Source organism: Dendroctonus ponderosae, unplaced genomic scaffold (genome assembly GCF_020466585.1).
Source record: "Dendroctonus ponderosae isolate FM_Combo_2020 unplaced genomic scaffold, Dpon_F_20191213v2 Dpon_F_20191213_2, whole genome shotgun sequence".
NCBI lineage: Eukaryota > Metazoa > Arthropoda > Insecta > Coleoptera > Curculionidae > Dendroctonus > Dendroctonus ponderosae.
In genome coordinates, this window is record NW_026018165.1 from 13,964,556 (window position 1) to 13,981,894 (window position 17,339).

Below are 17,339 nucleotides of genomic sequence, written 5' to 3' on the forward strand. Positions count from 1 at the left end.
ATTTTGCAATAAGAACGAATTATTTATCAAAAAGTAATCAAGAACTATCACCTAGAGGGTATCCTGCGACACACTTAGGCTCAAGCTGTAAGAGGCAAAATACCCAAAAAGAAGTTTGTAAAAAATGAATCCGCCTCAACAATATAGAACTTATCAGTTCTTACTGTTTAGGAGAATGTTTGGGTCTCTTAAATGGAGTTTTTTGGAGGCAAAAGCTCATAAAACGCCGGTTAAGCAGCTTGTTTTCGAAACTATTATTTCATAAGGAGCAACTCCTTAGCCAAAGCTCGAAATTCAGCAAAGCCTGCTAAAAACCGTTCAGTTCGGGATTTTTTATGTCTGGTTTTGGTCAGACAGTGGATTCAGCGTATTTATTATGTAGATGATAGGGCGTTTTTAGGCGATCCACAAAAAAGGCAACCTTGATGCACATTGGACATTGTTTTATACATTTTGAGGGTTGAAAAGCACAATAAAGTGAGTAAGCAAAGACGACAATTGCATGTAAAAAATAATTTAGGTTGAAACGTTATGTTATGTTACTCACTTGGAAATGTCGACTGCGCCACATCTAACAAAGACATTTGCAAATGCATGGGGGTCTCCACAAATACCCGAAGCTATAGTGGATATCAGCTGATTAAGAGCGTAGCTTTCAGCCAAAGGACAGTCTTCGATATAATTGGGGTTTCCCAGCTTTTTTGGAAAGTCCTCTTCCTTCACTCCCCTGAAACGTGCCGTGATTGCCATCGAGCCACTTTTACCTGCAAGTTTTCTGCGCAGTTAAAATATTATTTGATCAATGCCTGAGGTTGCTCAACCAAACACTTCCACCGGCTTGGCTTGGCTGTATAGAGGCACCGCGAGATCAATTTCGGGGCCTCCTAGCATGGGCACATAACAATTACTAGGGTCCAGACCCTGGAAACGTCCCAGAAGAGTGTTTGCTTTCACCTGGAAAATGCTCTATTTTCTCCATTGTTGAATGCTTCCGATCAGTTACTTGAGCTAGAGCTGCCGAACCGACTATCCGGCCTGGATGGTAAAAGTTGGTTTTTTTAAACACCTCTGCGACAAGAGGAGTGGTAACTGATACAGGAGGCACGCAAACAACAAGGACAGCTCGAGGTGCATAAACTGTGCATTGAGCAGCGATGTTGGAAACACGCTTTCCCTCCTTCATCACCCGTTCTCCTAGTGGAGTGTCCGGTTTGGAGCCTTCTGTGGGGAGGATGACCACAATATCCGCGCTCTATGAAACAAAAAACTACTTTTGACTGATTTTCCAGTAGATTTTCACCTACTTTGACTGCCTTTGAAACGGATTGTTCCAATCCGCAGTAAGTTCGCACGCGACATCTGGTATCGAAGAAATTGAGATCGTTTCCCATGTTTTCAATGGGGAAACAGCCTTGCAGATGAAGAGTGGAGATCAATGGGTTTTGCTTGGCCAGGAAGCTGGTGAAAGTTCCCAACCGAGTGTTGGCCCCTAAAACGCAAACCTGGACCGACTTTTGAAAGTCCGGTTTTGTGCAGAGCTGTGAGGAAAAATCGGAGCGTCTCAGGGCTAGAAAAAAGGGTGCCAACTCAAGATGGGGGTTTGCGGCAACTGGTTACTTACAGTTTTTTAAGAGGTTTTGTAGGTTCATTTTCATGGGAGATTTTGGTATGCGGATGAAGGAGAATGTCAGATTTTGATTATGAAAGCCTAGTGATTTTGAGTAAGAAAGGAGTGTGATCAGGATTGGGGAAGCTGAGTGAACGAGCAGCGCAAAATTGGAAAACCAATATCAATAAAAGGCCATAAAGTATTGATGTTATTTAATCCTATTCAGTCTTAAGTTCCCTAGCAGCAGTTTGACAAAGGTGGAAGCTCCTAACGGATCTGCTGCTTAACAGCAAGGCCATAGGGCGACTTGAAGCCTGTTTGCAGGAAAAACTGACCAACAGTGTCTCTGGAAAAAATGCGAAAATAAAGTGGCAACGAATGAGTTAGTTAAAAAATAATAGTGATTTTTCCGATCAATTTATATCCTTCCAAGAACTAGTTTCTCTGATCGACTAAACTTTGTCTGGTCAACTAAAAAATGTATGCAACTACCCACCTATTCCCAAATCCCATGAAGGCATCGAGTGTGAAATTGCATTCTTTGTTCGAGCCCTTCCAGTTCTCGCATTGCGTGGCTGGAAAAGCCCTTGGGTTTGTTACCGACTCGGCATAGAGGCGCCAAGCCCTTCCATGACTACACGCGACTGAAAATACCGGAATTTTTATTTATATTTATCAAAAATTAAAAGATAAAAACATGTTGAAGAACTGAGCTCTTACAAACTTGGTCGGCTATCCGTTGTTGTGCCAAGTAGCTGGGCTGGCAGCCTGGCTGTAGGGCTACTCCTCCATTGGGATAAAAGTCCGCATGTCCAATGGAAGCTGGAAAGCCGAATACTCCAGCATCGGTATGAATTACGTCTATATAGTCAGCGTCGGTTTCTGCAAGTCTCTTGGAGCGATCTAAAAATGCAGTTGATGGTAAAACGCATGAAGGAAAGTCCGTAAGCTGCAAGATAGTGAAGATAAGACTTTAAATGATTAAAATTAAATGAACTCTGAATGGTGAAATTGCACAGTTTTCCAGGATCAATCGACAAATGGAACATAGAACTCTCATAAAATTTTCTTTTGGCTCATTATAACTAGAATTTTAGATTATTTTTGCATTTACGGAAATTCCGAGATTTAACTGTAAAATTTAACGTTTTAACCACTTTAAACTTTTGGGTCCTTGGGATCCAAACTTTTTCCAAATCCAAAAAAAGTTTTTAAAACGTTTTGCCCAATGTGTCCACATCATTTTTAAGAGCTGGTTAATCTTGCTCTAAATCATCCATTACTAGTAATTTTTCTTCTGTTTTTACGTTAGATATTTAGTTTTGCAAAAATGCATTAAACGGCTTTTTGTTATTGATTTTTCCGATTATTTTCCAAATCTAAATACATTTTTTTTGTTGCACACTGTTTAAACTGGGCAACGAGAATTAACAAGGATAATTTATGTGAATATAAGGCGACTTAAGAAGTTGTCCTTTTGTACTTGTTGCAATTTGAGTGTGTATTTATTGTTCGTTTGTATTAATTTCACGAACATTTGTCTTAGAAAAGTTTACTGTATTTTCCATTAGAGAAAAAGCTCCCAACGCTCGGGCACAAACCAAATTAACATTTTCCGTGAGTCTTTCTAGATTTGAATCGATGTTTGGGTTTTATGTTGAAATCTGGACCGGATTGATACGGAAGGGTTTTGGTCGGCTTTCCAAACGAATGGATTGAACCAAGTGATATAAATGAAAATCTAGACTGGTAAAAAGTCAATTATTAATGCTAAACGGTGAAAAACTTACCAAATATTGCTACTACAAGTAAAAAAATCTCTTCAGCCTGTTCAAGCGCTTAAAATGAACGCATTCAAAAAAGATTTGACTATTTTAGTTAAAAAATGTAAGTTTGCTTTCGTGAAAATTCAGACAAAATGCATTTATTGCATTGCTAAAAAATACATAAAAAATGTTTAAATTATTTTAGCAATTTGAGCTGAAGTTAACAGAATTTAATTTTTTTGGGCAAAAACCATGCGTTAGACGAAATGAAAGCAAGAAACCAAATTTGTTTAGAGGTGAATGAGAATTCCAAAAACAATTTTTATTTTAAATGAGAGCAGTGGCGAATCACTTTTTTGTGGTACAGAAACCGTAGAGGCCCATGCGGTCCAAATAATAAAAATGGTTGCACATAAGAAAATGCATCATGAAGCATAGAAGACGGGCGCCAAATTCTATAGGGATTTCGACAAAAGTATCGCAGTTGTATAAAAAATTCTAAACTTTTCCCCCTTCGTCTCGAAAGTTAGGAGGTTTACGACACATGTCCATAGATAGTTTTTTTGTTGGAATTCATCCAAGAATTGCCCTTTTAAATATTCGTGTCATTAAGAAACTGGTAAGTAATGGAACCAAGCTAAACCACAAATTTCTGAAATAAAAAGGCTTTTAAAAAACATAGATTTCAAGAAAAGAAATTTTTTTGTGCTTTACTGAATGGAAATTTTGAATAACATCGATTCTGCTAAGCTTTCTATATAAAAAAGTTATACTTTTTTTTGTTTTTTGACCCCCAACATTCCATACAAGACTAAATGCTGGTTAATTCTAACTGGAAGTAACTTAGATTAAAATATTTGTGTCTTTGTTCCAGGAATCTGTGGTTTACTTTTGCAAGAATAATTATTGGACGTCCTGCATAATTTATAGCATATATAGAAGGTATTCCTGGGAAAAAAGGAAAAAGATCACAGTTCCTTGTTCGACCATTAAATTCCAAAATTATCCCAGGCTTTATAAACATTAGCCGACAAAAGGTTTATCATATCATCAATTCACCAGAGTTTTTTGCTGTTTCGTGAAAACTAAGCCAGTCCATTAATCAAAGAGACGTGTATTATACCAGTTAAGCAAATCAGGATCGATTCACGGTTGGCACTATTCGAGCTAACACTACAGGGATTATTGGATTGAATATGACGGGAATTTATATTCGAGGATTTCAGGCATCACTTGGCTATTCATGAAGATATTGCGAACATTCGAAGGGATCCAATATGGAATATAATCTAAAGTTAATTGGGAATTTTATTTGGAAAAAAATGGCGTGCTAAGTAGCCAAATTATTGATTTAAAGTTGCGTTTTTCGCTAACAAATTGTAACCGTATTCGTGAAAATCCGTTGGCGATCCGAAGCTTTGTGCGAAAGCTGCCAATTTAAGCTCCGGTGATTAACGACGCTGATTTGATTAATGTGGCTCTCATTCAATCATTTTCTAGAATAGTTGGAATTTCAACCTGTTTTGGAAATGCTTTTGCTTTCAGACATATTTATTTGCCAAAAGAAACGCGACTGAGCCAGAATTAGCAATACAAACAAGCCACGCAAATAAGACGGATTCCAAAACATCAACAAGCATTGTTTGCATTTAATTGAGCCATACGAGATTGCATGTTGAAAGTAATTAAAGAAGTTGATGCAATAAATGTAAATGTATGCCCAAATCGGTTCTAAATAGAAAAAAAAATACTTAATAATCTGCTCAATTTAATAATGACTGAACAGGCCTATTTTTTTAAATCGAAAAAGGTTGTTAAGCGGCGTTTTTAAGCGAAAACGGGGCTACAGAGTTACATTTTCATAAAATATTTCAAGGTTTGAGTGTTGAAATTACGCCGTTGAACGGATTCTTCCTAACGCATATGGGATCTTTTCAACGAATTACTGCGAGTTGCGGAGGTGCCGAACAACCTCAAGAAACGAATCTTTTATTGCTGTTTGCTAGATTTAGCAAATTCCAAATGTAAAAATACACCATCTGAAATATTGATGATACAAAATATCAAAACCTTCTAGTGCCTTCAGCATTCAAATCGCCCATTGCCTGATCAACCACTCTGTACAGAACCATTCAGGGCTCACTTTTAGCTCACTCAAGATCAGTTAACCACAAGTAAACACTTTCAATCTGGAAAGTCTGAATAAAAAATATCAGTAATTTTTTGCACTCGTGGTAAACTCCAGAAAATATTGCACTGGAAACTACTTCTCATTGAAAAAAAATCTATTGAAAAACCCGCCGTCTTGTCAGCGAAACGAGAATTGGAAAAGCAATAATTCAAAGCAAAGCCGGAAATTACAAGCTGAAACGTAACGTCGAGGAGGAAAATGATTTCAGTCCAATAATGCCCTCCTGGATCGATAGTTTGCAGTCATTTGTAGGCGGCTTTAGAACATTTAGATGCATCCAAAATTAATGGTAGTAAATATGATTTACCTTGCAAAGAAAATTCTGGAAAGGCCGGATCCAGAGCTGTGATTCTCGGGATTCTAAGTCCACTGGACAGTCCCTTTCCTGCCATGGAAGCAATGTGGCTTCCCAAACTGAACCCAACCACATGTAGGTTTTGGATGGGAATCTCCCCAGTTTGGCTGAACAGTTTAATGAAATTCCCCAGCACTTTCCCTACTAGTTTAACATTGTAAACTGCGGTGCGGTACCAGGGAAAGGCAGCCAATTCTCCCCAATCCAGCAGAATAATGTTGAAGTTCTCCGGTTTGGCCAAATAAGCTGAAACAATTTGGCTGAATGTTTTACTCTTGTAACGTACGAACGTTCCACTTACCATCTATTATTCCTCTTCCGCTTTCTCCGGGACTGGGTTCGGAAAATCCGTGAATGTAAATGATGGTTTTCCATTCCGGATTAACGCCAGCTCTTCGAGCAGCCCCATTCTCGTTGTAGGGATGAATAGTTATACCATTTTCAGGATTGTTTTTCGTGTAGAGGACGAACTTTACGTCCCGGGACATTTTAATTGGACAGCAGTTGCTGCATGAGCCGCGAGGGATGGATATCACTTTGAGGAAATTGTCTCCTGGAAACCGGGTTCAAAAATATTATTGAGTCCAGAAATGGTAGCGAAGTGGAAACTTTCATGGGAATAAGTTTGCTAGTTGGGAGGTGAGAAGTTTTTTGAAAAGCTTGCCTCTAAATTGCAAGTGAGACGAAAAATGTCGACACTTTTGAGTAGTTGAAACCACTCGGAAAAAGTTTTTTTCAAACTCAGATTTTGTCTCGTGAGCCCTCATTGGAAAGATGGGCCCAACAATAACCGATTGTACTACGCAATTTTTTAGTTTCAACCTAACATTTGCTTCAAATCTGTTGTTGTCTAAGTCTCTAGATTATTTAGTCGCTTTCATTTTGCAACATTTCCTCTGTTATTTTAGCAATTTCCTAGCCGAATCTTTTCCGAAGCTCTGTGGAAATCTCCCGGTGAAAAGTCTGCAGAAGCTGATGCCCTCAATGGGACCTCGGCTTCCAGTACGTCAAGCGAATTTTCTTCTTTTTTGTTTGTTTTTTGCCCGCTTTCTTGCATTCAAGTTTCCGTTCAAAAAACGTTATTCTGCTTCTTCAAACCTCCTCAACATGAATGGTTTAAGCCAATAAAAGCGTCGTTGTCGTTATTGCATGGAGAAAGTCAAAGTGCCATAAAAGTTGCTTTTGGTTCTTCGTCTAAAGCGCTTAATAAGCGAGCCACTGGAGGTTTTTGAAAATATTGAGTTCGAGTTTCTTTTTGCCATTTCTGGGAAGATTAAAAACTGTTAATATTAAAATCTGAAGAAACTGCAGGCCACTCATGGCGACCTTGCCATTCTAGAGGATTTTTTTGCATTTTGGTTTTGTAATTTGCATTTAAATGTCTACAGTTTTCATTCATTAAAACATTTCCATTTTCATTAAAACGAAAGTGGAATTTTGAAAGCGACTCTGGAAAGTGCTCTTAGTCAAAGGTGCGTTAGCCACTGGAGCTTTTTCGACAAGATTAAGATCGAGTTTTTCTTCAGCATTGCTTGGAATAATTAAAACCGTTAATATCACGGACACAAGAAGAAAATTTCCTCAGGTTTTAGTTTATTTTACGTGCACTTTAGATGGGGATTCAATGTGGAGTTTGGAATATTTAATGGGATTTTTCAGGGATTAAACAGTTTTGGCTAAAAAATCTAAAAATTCCTTTGGCATGCAATAGTTAATACACATGGCAAGCTTTGGGATGAAAAGATTTAAAATCCAAAAAACTTTGTTGTTTTAAAATTTCTTCGGCTCAAATCGCTGGATTTCCATCGATTTTCACATTTTTATTTTTTCTTCGAAAGCAAGGCGATTTATCAAAAAAAGATATTCTGAACAAAATGTGCTCAATATCATCAAGATACAGCCGGTAATATGTTTTCAAAGCTATCTCAAGAACAGTTTTCAGGAAAATTATAAAAAAATTGTTCCAAAACTAGTCTCTTTTATCGGTTAAACAACAACAGTTTGGGATATTTTATATAAAAGAAAGTTGATCGGAGAAAAATATTCATTCTGATTAATCGCAGAATTCAGGCCCCGATCCCGATCATCCAAGTAGCTCTTGAGCAGCTTTTTGCGATTAAGATTAGTTTCACGCGGTGAAAGCACTGGACTTTTCTGCTTCTAATTTACCAAGAAACACTTTGATCTGTTGCAAATCAGGACGACCTCGATCAGACGAAGAAATTCCCATCTAGTTGGTTCAATCATCATCAAGATTTCAATGTTCAGCAATTCAGCTAGATATAAAAAATAATAAAAATGAAAATTAAATTTTCTCCACCATCGAAAATTCCATATAAATGTGCCTCACTTTACATTTTCAGCAAAGTAAAGCTCTGAAAACCATGAAATTACATTTGCCAGACTGAAACCACATCGTGTTAAAACGGCAATTGCATTACCCTGGACAGGCGCTGAATATAGTCAAAATTCTCCAGGGATTTTTTGGCGCTCGAGTTCAAAATCCAGATCCAACAGGAAAATTAATCGATGTTTTCATTAAATCCAGCGCCGAACCCAAACAACTAATATTAGTCGTACATTGTTTGCTCTCATTTGTTGTTTAATGAGTTAACACGTAGAACAACAGCTGATTTTATTGGCAAATTTCATTACAACATTGTGAAGGACCGCATTAAACAATGCTGAACAAGCAGGAATAACTCAGTTTAATGTTTTTGAGGGCTGCGAGTGGTTGTTGCATTGTAGAGTTCATTTGATTTGCCAGCGTGCTGAACGAAGATAATGGTTTCAAGTAAAAGAGCGTATAAATCACTTGAAGTTGCAGCAAAATGTTACGAATGGAATAAAGGGAAAGGCACTTGACAAATTGCAGGAATATAACTTATCTGGACTGCCCAAGATTATTTCAATTTTATTGCTTGATTTCCGATCCAAAGCTGCTTTGTATATATTGCATGTATGCGGAAGACACGTTCTTCATGGTGTCTGAATAAAAGAGGACAAATCGCTTTTTTTAGGGGCACTATTTGGAGAAGGAACATTGAAACCTTGAAGGAGATTCTAACGTCGACCTCCTAAAACAGTTCGGAAATTTCCTAATGTGTGTTTCAAAAGCAAATTTCGTGAATATGAAATCAATTTGTAATTTTTCGCCTGGTTAGCAGGTTAATAAATAATAAATGAGTATGTTGATCAAATATCATAAAGCTTTTGAACCATATGAAGGACTGCATTGCATCAAGATGCCTAAGTTGGACCGCGATGCGGAATAAAGTTTCTTTATTAAAAGAAACTGGAGCGTGACAAACTCATAAATACAAAGGAAGAAAAGTTTTTGTTTTCGTAAATGTGGCCGAAATGAATTTGGGCGCTGCCATGTGCAAACGCATAATGCATTCGAGATTTGGCCGATTTCATGCAGAATTTTTAATCACGTCCTGGACACATAAATAGTGATGAGGGCTTGATGGCAAATATTAATCATTGTTTTTGTTCGTTTCTTAACATTCATTTATTTCGTTTTATTATCTATGGATTTACTGCTAGCAATTTTTTGTGGAACTAATTGCTTCCTGTGTATTTCTTCGATTAGTTTTGATTTTGATAGAAAACCATTACAGATGTTTGACGAATTTTGCGTCCAATGCTTCTGCATCTATTCATCAAATAATTTAGAAGCACAGGGAACCGTTGGAACAATAATTGGATGACAGTAATATTTAATATATAAAAAATGTGTCTTTTGCAAAACATGACAAAACGGCGAAAATCGCAAAACTCTGTATCATAGATTTCATTCGATTTTAGAATGCGGACTCAATTAGTTTCCTTAATGAAATTTACGAAGTTTTTAAGATTCAGATGCGTTCTAAAGATTAATAGATGAAATGTTCAAGATTTTTATTTGCCTTAATTCCCTCAAAGAAGCACCTTGATTAATGCTTATTTCAATCGCACAAATTTAATCACTTATTAACTAAATTAATTGTTTAATTAAGCAAAACAAAAAATATTTTTTTAAATGATTTTTTGAGAGTAAATTCCGTTCAGTTACAAACTGCAAACTGCTATCAGCAAAGTTTTAAAATCAGACAACTAAACCTACAAATTTTGGTTGCCTTATTTATACTAGCCTTGACATTTTTTTGTATTATGAGCATTAATTTCATATTTATCACACAAGAAACATGTTAAGTACCTAAATAGTTTATCATTGAACTTACCGAAGTATAAATTAAGTGTTGAACAGGCCGGAGTATTCCTGAGCAAATTAAATGGGAATATTGAAAAATCACTGGCCCGAATACTGCGCTCATTCGACCCCAGGAGATTTTCACTTCTTGCATTCTCAGCAAAAGGAGTGTAGAGAATATTGACGCCGGTTGTAATCAAAAACGACAAAATATTCATATTAATAAAATATGCACAACGGAATGAGAGAAGAAACAACCAAGATTAATTTTTGCACTTGCAAAAAACACTTTTTGAGCACACTTAGCGCACTACCGCTGTCAGAAAAAAACAAACCAGCAACAATTTTTTTTCCGTTCGCTCCGGAAAACGAGTTTGATGAAAGATTGTCGGATTCGAAGTCCATGAAACTTAATAAGAAAAAGCTACTTCCGCAATGTTGTTTTTTATAAAATCATCGGGTTATATGCACGAGAGGACGCCGGCGTTTTTTTAAAGGCTATCATTTGTTGCGCTGTATGATTTAAGGTGTACACTTTGCATGTTTCTCATAAACATTCATACAGTTTTGGTTTAGGATAAGAACTATTTTGTTAATTTCATTTTCTATCAAGCATTAAAAATTTCAAGTTTTTGCAAAATTTACGTGGTTATTAATATTTTTGCTCTCAAATTATTATTATTTTTCGACTAAGAACAAGTAGTTTGGGGATTTAGCATCAGTCGCATTTTTTCTCAAACTGAACATTTTTTTGGAGCATTATTCAGTTCATTTGGAGCATTAAAATAAACTGTATTATTTTTCGGTTGTTAACATTTAAGTTAAATCAGAGCATGTGCTGGAAAAACTGCAAAACCATTGCTGCACATTTGATCTTAAAATTAGGAACTTTGCGGTTCATTTTCAGCTCGAAGATTTTAATGAGGAACTGAGGAAGATTATTTTGATTTATAAAAATACCTGCCGGAATTTTGCCTCTTCATCTTGAGTATGCGAGTGACCCCCATGAATCAACTGTGAAGGTTTGCGCTCCATAATGTGCATTTGTGCTTTTATAATTAACACGCATTTATAACCGCAATATAAAATATTTTGATGCTTATTTTGAAGGGTAGGAGCGAGATCTTCAGGAAGCAGAAGATAATTGTTCCTCGCGGAATAAGCGCTCATAAAATAAAAAGAGTTTGTTTTGCGGGATCAGTCACTAACACTAGTTTAAATGAAAAATGAATAGATTAATTATGAAAAATAATAAACTACAGGAAAGTAAAAGTTTTAGAACAAAGGAACATTTAAGCCAAGGCGCGTGTATTTGAAACATCTTATTTAGATTTTATGCAAAATTTAATTCGTGTATTTGTATAGAGTGTATTTATTTAAGACTCCGCATCGGGCAAATGACCCGAATAATACATTTAAATTTGCTTGAACGCAGGAGAAACTCTTCTAAATTTTTGTACTTTTTTTAAATGAAGGAGTTGAAAACACAAGCTTTTAGCGATTTTGTCAAGCCGCTCATTTTGGGGAAAAACATGTAAAGATTTATTTAAAAATAAATGAAAAATTACGACACATTAAGTACTATAATATTAATACTAAAATTAGAAATAAATATCCAATAAAAAGTCACAGTTCTGGTTTTAATTTGTGCTAGATCGCAAAAATATTTTATTTTAGGAAATATCCGCCAGTAAAGTTATAATCTTTAAGCTAATTAGCGTAAGCTATAATTAATAGCGTAAGCTATAATCTCTAAAGGAAAACCGCAAAAAATTCCGCTGAAAAAAACATTAGGAGTAAAATTTCAATATTACAAAAGGTTATCATTCGAACTGACACATAGTTGAGAATAGCGCAAATTAACTAACATTTAAATAAAATTTTAATCGGTTTCCATTACATTATCAATTACTGTATATTTAGCAGACCACAGTACAATATGACACAAATAGAATAGATATGTACATTTCGCAATGAATCACCTAGAAGGTAAACCACATCGCTGTTAAAACGTTATATGTGTTAAACAAGAAAATTTTAAATTAATGTTACCTGAAAAAAATAACTGCGTCTTGTTTTGTCTAATTTACATAAAATGTATGTATGGCTTAACCTTTGGAACCAATATCCGGTTCAGGAAAATGGTTAATAAAACCCCAGTTTATCTTGCGTAGGTGTTTGAATTAGCTTATAAATTTGGGGAATTTTTGTCTTTTACTTGCGTCATTTATTTACTAGGAAAGTTACAAATTTTTAGAAATAATGAATTAAAAAATTCTTATAACTGAAGCTCGAAAAATTAATTAATTAGCATACTCTAATCTCTATTAATAATCCGCACAAACCTTGCCCGAAGTAACAGAAATAACAAAATAATAACACACCTCGGAGACCTTCCACCTTGTGCATTTGCAAAATTCGGTGTGAATGTTCGACAGGTTTTACATTGGCTATAATTCCTACCTTAAACAATAAGATGAAGTCGAAGGTTAGTTCCTGTAATCGCACACAAAATGAATTAACGCTAAAGCTTTAATAAAAAATTAAACATAAAGCATAAATTTGAAAAAAATCGATCAAAACCAGGCATAAGGAGTTATAGATTTCGATTATAGTCGTATTTTTCTCGTTGCAGGAAAAGCTTTTATCCAAATTGGAAGAGAGCCAGCCGGAATTAGCTACATGCCGTGAAGAGGAGGTAAACTTTTCAAATTGCACATTTGCATTCCAGTAAAGCGATTTTTCGATTTAAAGGCAACATAAATCGAAAGTTTATTTTACAGTGTGTTATTTGCATTAATGCCAAAGCCACCATGCAAACCTTGCCTTGCGACCATCAAGTAGTCTGCAGAAGATGTTTCGTCAAGACTATTCAGATAGCAGTGTCTCAAAGACTTCTTCCACTCAGATGTGTTATATGTCGATCGAAGATTTTAAGATTGAAGGTTTGTATAGTGAGTTTTCAGTTTGCACTCTTCGAACTTTTCATATGTGTGAAGAAGTAACTGAAGAAAGTTGAAAAATCTTGGAAAGTCTGAAGAAAAATTAGCTTGCTTGATGTTTACTTTTTTGAATTCCCCGGTTGCAACCACTTTCCATTTATTTGTTTTTGTGTTAGAAGTTTTTGTCCTAGTTTACCACATAGGTGAAACTTTGTATACTGATTACTTTCTTCCCAGAATGGTCGTCCCATGTTACCTTCTTCAATTTCCGAATACTCGATGACCTCTGGTGACTCGTCTGTACCTGCCTCGGACAGCTTGTACAGTGTGAGTAGCGGTGGTTCTTCCATTTCCTCATCTTCCAGCTCTTCCGACGGTGCGCATCTGAAGCACCAAACAGCGCCAGGAAGAAAATGCTGCGATGGTCACTGTGTAGGCGGCGCATACCCTCGACAGCCCAGTACTGGAGCTATTCGAAGGTAAGCATATGAAGAGCGCAAAATCTTCAACTTTCTCACCTGAACCTGCATCTTCGGTGATTTTTCCTAAAAGTTCAAGACTAGGCAATCGACCCTGAGTCCTTCCTTCCGTCTTTCGCTCTCTTGCTAATCGATTATTCCGAATTCGAAGGCGGAATTTGCATAAATAATTAATTATTGTTAATGCAAAACATTATGACGCTTTAACTCGGCAAATGCGAAAGTTGCAAATGTTCATTGTTTTTCTGTTTCAGGTCCCAGAAGCAGGAAATGAAGATGACACTCAAAGACTATTGTAGAGCGGAGAAGAGTCACATCAATCGGTTACCTCCAATTCGCGAATCCAGTCCTCTACACAGTGTTCCACCTGCTTCCACAAGAATAAGGTGAAAACTCACTCTGTTTATGGTTTTTCAATTGAATAATTCATGGTGTTTATTAGATGTGCACAGAAAATCATCACTCAACTGGAGCTGCCTTTCCTTGGTAGATCATCCAAGGGAAATAAATACGAAAAACTGCAGCAAAACGATGAGGAGGATGAACTTGCTTATGTGAATCCATCGAAGAACAGCGTTAAAGAGAAAAACGATAAGAAGCCAGAAGACCGCAAACGTTGGTGGTCCGATCGGACCAAATCCGAAGAGCGAATCGACAATAAGAAGAACGAGATTCTCGAGAAAAGCATGGAAATGAAGGAGAAGCTGGTTGTTATAAAAAATACCAAAGGAAAATTGAAAGCAAGTCGAGATGAAAAGCTGTAAATGAGATTTCAGTGCGGCACAAGTTTTTAAAAAGTTTTGGAATTTTCAAGGTTTTTTATTCGCGATTTTAAGGAAAACGTAGTACAATTACCAATCAAAATGTTCGTTAACAACAAGCAAAAATAGAATACTCGTTAAAAGCCTCAGTATTTCAGAAGCAATAGTTTTATGCGACTTTCCAAAAAAGGTGGTTTTATTTATATTTTTAATGTTATTTTTGCACATGCTCATTAGCGTTTTAGTCAGGCAAAAAGAGCATTCGACTTTTGCGTTATTTACTAAATTAAAGTGAGGTTCTGCATTTTCGGCAAAATTTTTATTTCTGAAATTTTAAGGGCGCATAAAATTTACAGGCAAAAATTGTCAATTTTATTATTATGTAATTTGCTTGTATTTTAAAATACCAGACTATCGCCTAAGAAAAAAATTTTATGTTTGGTCAGGGCTGAATAAAAAAGTATTAAAAGGAAAAATGATAATTAGCAGTTGCAACTTTCGGCTAATGCTGGATGAAAAATCACTGTTCAAAAGAACTGAACGCAAATTTTTCCAATTGCAAATCTGTTATCATGAAGCAGCAAATGACAATGAAAACGTGCCGGATTCCAGCAGAAAAATTAATTTTTAGTCTTTAATGGGTTATGTGTGAATAATCGTTTAATCTCCTTTTGTGCTTCAAAAACGCTGTAAAAATGGTATTTTCTTGGCTAAATATAAGTTACCAAAACAACAATAAAGCAAAGTGTTGTGAGTAATGATTGATAAAATGAGAACAATGTTTTTTGTGCAACTCGCTAATAATAAATCGAGTTCTAGCACAAGCAGGATCTCTCAGAACCGGTTTCGGACCTATTAGCTCTTATCAGCTGGACAAAAGCCTGTAGTTTAAACGAACAGTTTTGAGTTTTTCATTCATCAGTTAAGTCCAGCTGATGAGGGCCAATAGGTTGGAAAAAAGCCTTGCTTGCGACAGGGCGAAAAAGTATTTTCAAACTATAAGGCGAGTTGCAAAAATTTGACTGAGATAACCACTATATTTTGCCACTTTGTGTTAAAGATACATTTTTTTAATAACTGCCCTATGAATTAGCGAAAGTTAAAATGAATAGAAAAATGCATTGAATTATATAGTTTAGAGTGCGTATTTTATGCAGCATCCTACAATAATTGAGAATAGAGCATAGAGATAAATATAAGTCAATTCTAGAAGACGATATTTTAAGGTTGTATGAAAATGTCTATTGTTGCCGAGTAGATAGAGAAAGTTTCGAAAAACATATCGTTTTTCATTCAAATTTTACAGAATTGTGTACTGATTTTGTACTTACACTTAAGTGCATGTGGATAGTAAGTCTGACGCTATTCCTGTTTTAAATTAAGTTAAAATAATACGTAATAAACATTCTTAGACAATGACTAGGTTTATGCCAGAGAGGTGATTTAATTCTACAAACTTCACCTGTTTTTATTTCGGGTCTTTTGACGCCGCAAAAATGTTTATTCCTAATTATATGTATTTATTCTTTAATATTGGATGAAAAACACGTAGACCTAAATGTAGTCGTCGTAGTTTACAATACGATAACCTTCCTAAAAACGTTAGAAGTTGTTAAATTTTCTAATTAGACTTAGATGGGTTTTAACGTCGAAAGAGGCATGTAAATTAAAATTGTCTAAGTAGGGACTAAAGACTGTACAAAATGTTTTATTTTCAATACCTCTGTGTTGAAAGTTTTATGAATACATTTTTGCAAGCAGCAACAAATTGTGTCTTTATTTACCTAATTTTCATATAAAATTTCACAAATTCAGCCTAATTCATGCAACAGCGCAGCTGCTTCACATACAGTGTTTGATACGTGGATTAATCCTTATAGCTATCGACATTAAGAAATGATTAAAAAGTTTTGAAGTGTTTGGCATCGAAAGCAAACCTTAAACCTGCGAGACAAAATTAAATCATAAAATCTCCCTTGAATTATTATGTTTCAGTTAATGGAAAAATGATTTACAAGCATGCAAATATTTGGTTGGTAAATTGGTGCTTCGGCAATTTGCACTGGTCAATAACAGAATAGCAGACGAAAAATTGCAAAAAATCTTCAATCATAACCAGAAAAATCTTGCAAAGTCCCTTCAGTCGATTGAACATTCCAAAAATTGGAAATAATAAATTTGCTTAATAAAACAATTTTCTACAAAATCCTGTAAACCTCACATAAAGCACCGCTATAAGACACGATATTTGGCCTAAAGTGGCGATAAATAATGCACTCATCCCTCTAGCGCGCGAATTGAATTACCCTTAGACAGGAAACCTACATGGAAAGCCCATTATAACGGAGTGAAGAAAGCGATTGACTTGAAAATGATGTTCGAAATGTCCCTACTTGTAATGTGCCCTTTTAGCTATCCCTAGGGATAAGCCTCAATTATATCTCAAGAAAAAATTAGAATGTCATACAGATTAACTAAAAAGTTGCTGAGAAAGTTGGTTAAAATGATGGGCTTCATGAGAACACTGACGAATTGGAGGATTTAAATCATTGGAGAAAACATGACAATGAACTTCAATAAAACGGGGAGCAGTTTTGCCGTTTAAACAATCAAAATAAAACGATTCACCCCCATGTACGTGCGGGGAAAGTTAAATAAGAATCCCTTTACTTTTCCACACTTTGAAGCCAAAGGAAAGTTTGAAAAATAAATGACTCCTATTGGACTGATCACCCGAGGGACGCAAAAAACAGCATGCATAAATATCCAAATCCAGTGTTTGCAACTATCGTTTTTGCGAAAAAACTGGCAAAATCTGCGATGCTTTTCATGTAAATTAGAAATGTCGACACAGCCGTTTTTTTCAGGGAGAAGAGCACATCCATATGCATAGTAGGGCATTTCGAACAGGAATTGACGAAAGGGAGTAGTAAAAAAATTCCAAATAACGCCCCACTTTGACATAATTTAGGCACAGGGCGTGATGTGAATGAATTTTATCAGTCCGTTCGAATTGCTTTCTTTTAAAGCACGTGAAAACT

General features: G+C 35.8%; 3 protein-coding genes across 5 annotated transcripts in view; 1 reads left to right on the forward strand and 2 right to left on the reverse strand.

Moving 5' to 3' along the window:
• LOC109544642 (malate dehydrogenase, mitochondrial) overlaps positions 1-1,727 on the reverse strand; it is a 3,682-nt gene extending 1,955 nt beyond the window's left edge. For 2 of the 3 annotated variants that reach the window (XM_019914952.2, XM_048663721.1), the window contains exons 1-5: positions 1,622-1,726; positions 1,305-1,567; positions 1,004-1,252; positions 822-954; positions 548-764 (exon numbers count right to left, since the gene is read on the reverse strand). In XM_019914952.2, the coding sequence (XP_019770511.1) occupies positions 548-764; positions 822-954; positions 1,004-1,252; positions 1,305-1,567; positions 1,622-1,655 (896 nt within the window). In that variant the 5' untranslated portion in view covers positions 1,656-1,726. Of the gene's footprint in view, positions 1-547; positions 765-821; positions 1,253-1,304; positions 1,568-1,621 lie in introns of all 3 variants that reach the window. The other variant, XM_048663720.1, reaches the window with a different exon arrangement.
• LOC109544644 overlaps positions 1-15,038 on the forward strand; it is a 19,545-nt gene extending 4,507 nt beyond the window's left edge. Inside the window, exons 3-7 of the mRNA XM_019914953.2 lie at positions 12,752-12,814; positions 12,900-13,061; positions 13,296-13,537; positions 13,792-13,923; positions 13,980-15,038. Coding sequence (XP_019770512.2) covers positions 12,752-12,814; positions 12,900-13,061; positions 13,296-13,537; positions 13,792-13,923; positions 13,980-14,301 — 921 coding nt within the window. The 3' untranslated portion in view covers positions 14,302-15,038. The remainder of the gene's footprint in view (positions 1-12,751; positions 12,815-12,899; positions 13,062-13,295; positions 13,538-13,791; positions 13,924-13,979) is intronic.
• Positions 1,807-10,634, reverse strand: LOC109544641 (pancreatic triacylglycerol lipase). The gene is made up of 6 exons (XM_019914951.2): positions 10,148-10,634; positions 6,223-6,474; positions 5,874-6,167; positions 2,330-2,512; positions 2,106-2,253; positions 1,807-1,955 (listed from the first exon to the last, which is right to left on the reverse strand). Exons 1-6 carry the CDS (start codon positions 10,332-10,334, stop codon positions 1,877-1,879), a joined length of 1,143 nt encoding a protein of 380 aa, XP_019770510.1. The 5' UTR covers positions 10,335-10,634; the 3' UTR covers positions 1,807-1,876.
• Positions 15,039-17,339: the final 2,301 nt, after the last annotated feature.

Bases quoted from the DNA above. Each gene is read 5' to 3' on its own strand.
- LOC109544641 (XM_019914951.2), bottom strand. From the start codon at position 10,334: ATGAATATTTTGTCGTTTTTGATTACAACCGGCGTCAATATTCTCTAC. The intron at 6,168-6,222 runs GTAAGTGGAACG...AAATTGTTTCAG, and splicing joins CGGAAGAGGAATAATAGATG to CTTATTTGGCCAAACCGGAG. The intron at 2,254-2,329 runs GTAAGAGCTCAG...CGGTATTTTCAG, and splicing joins ACGGATAGCCGACCAAGTTT to TCGCGTGTAGTCATGGAAGG.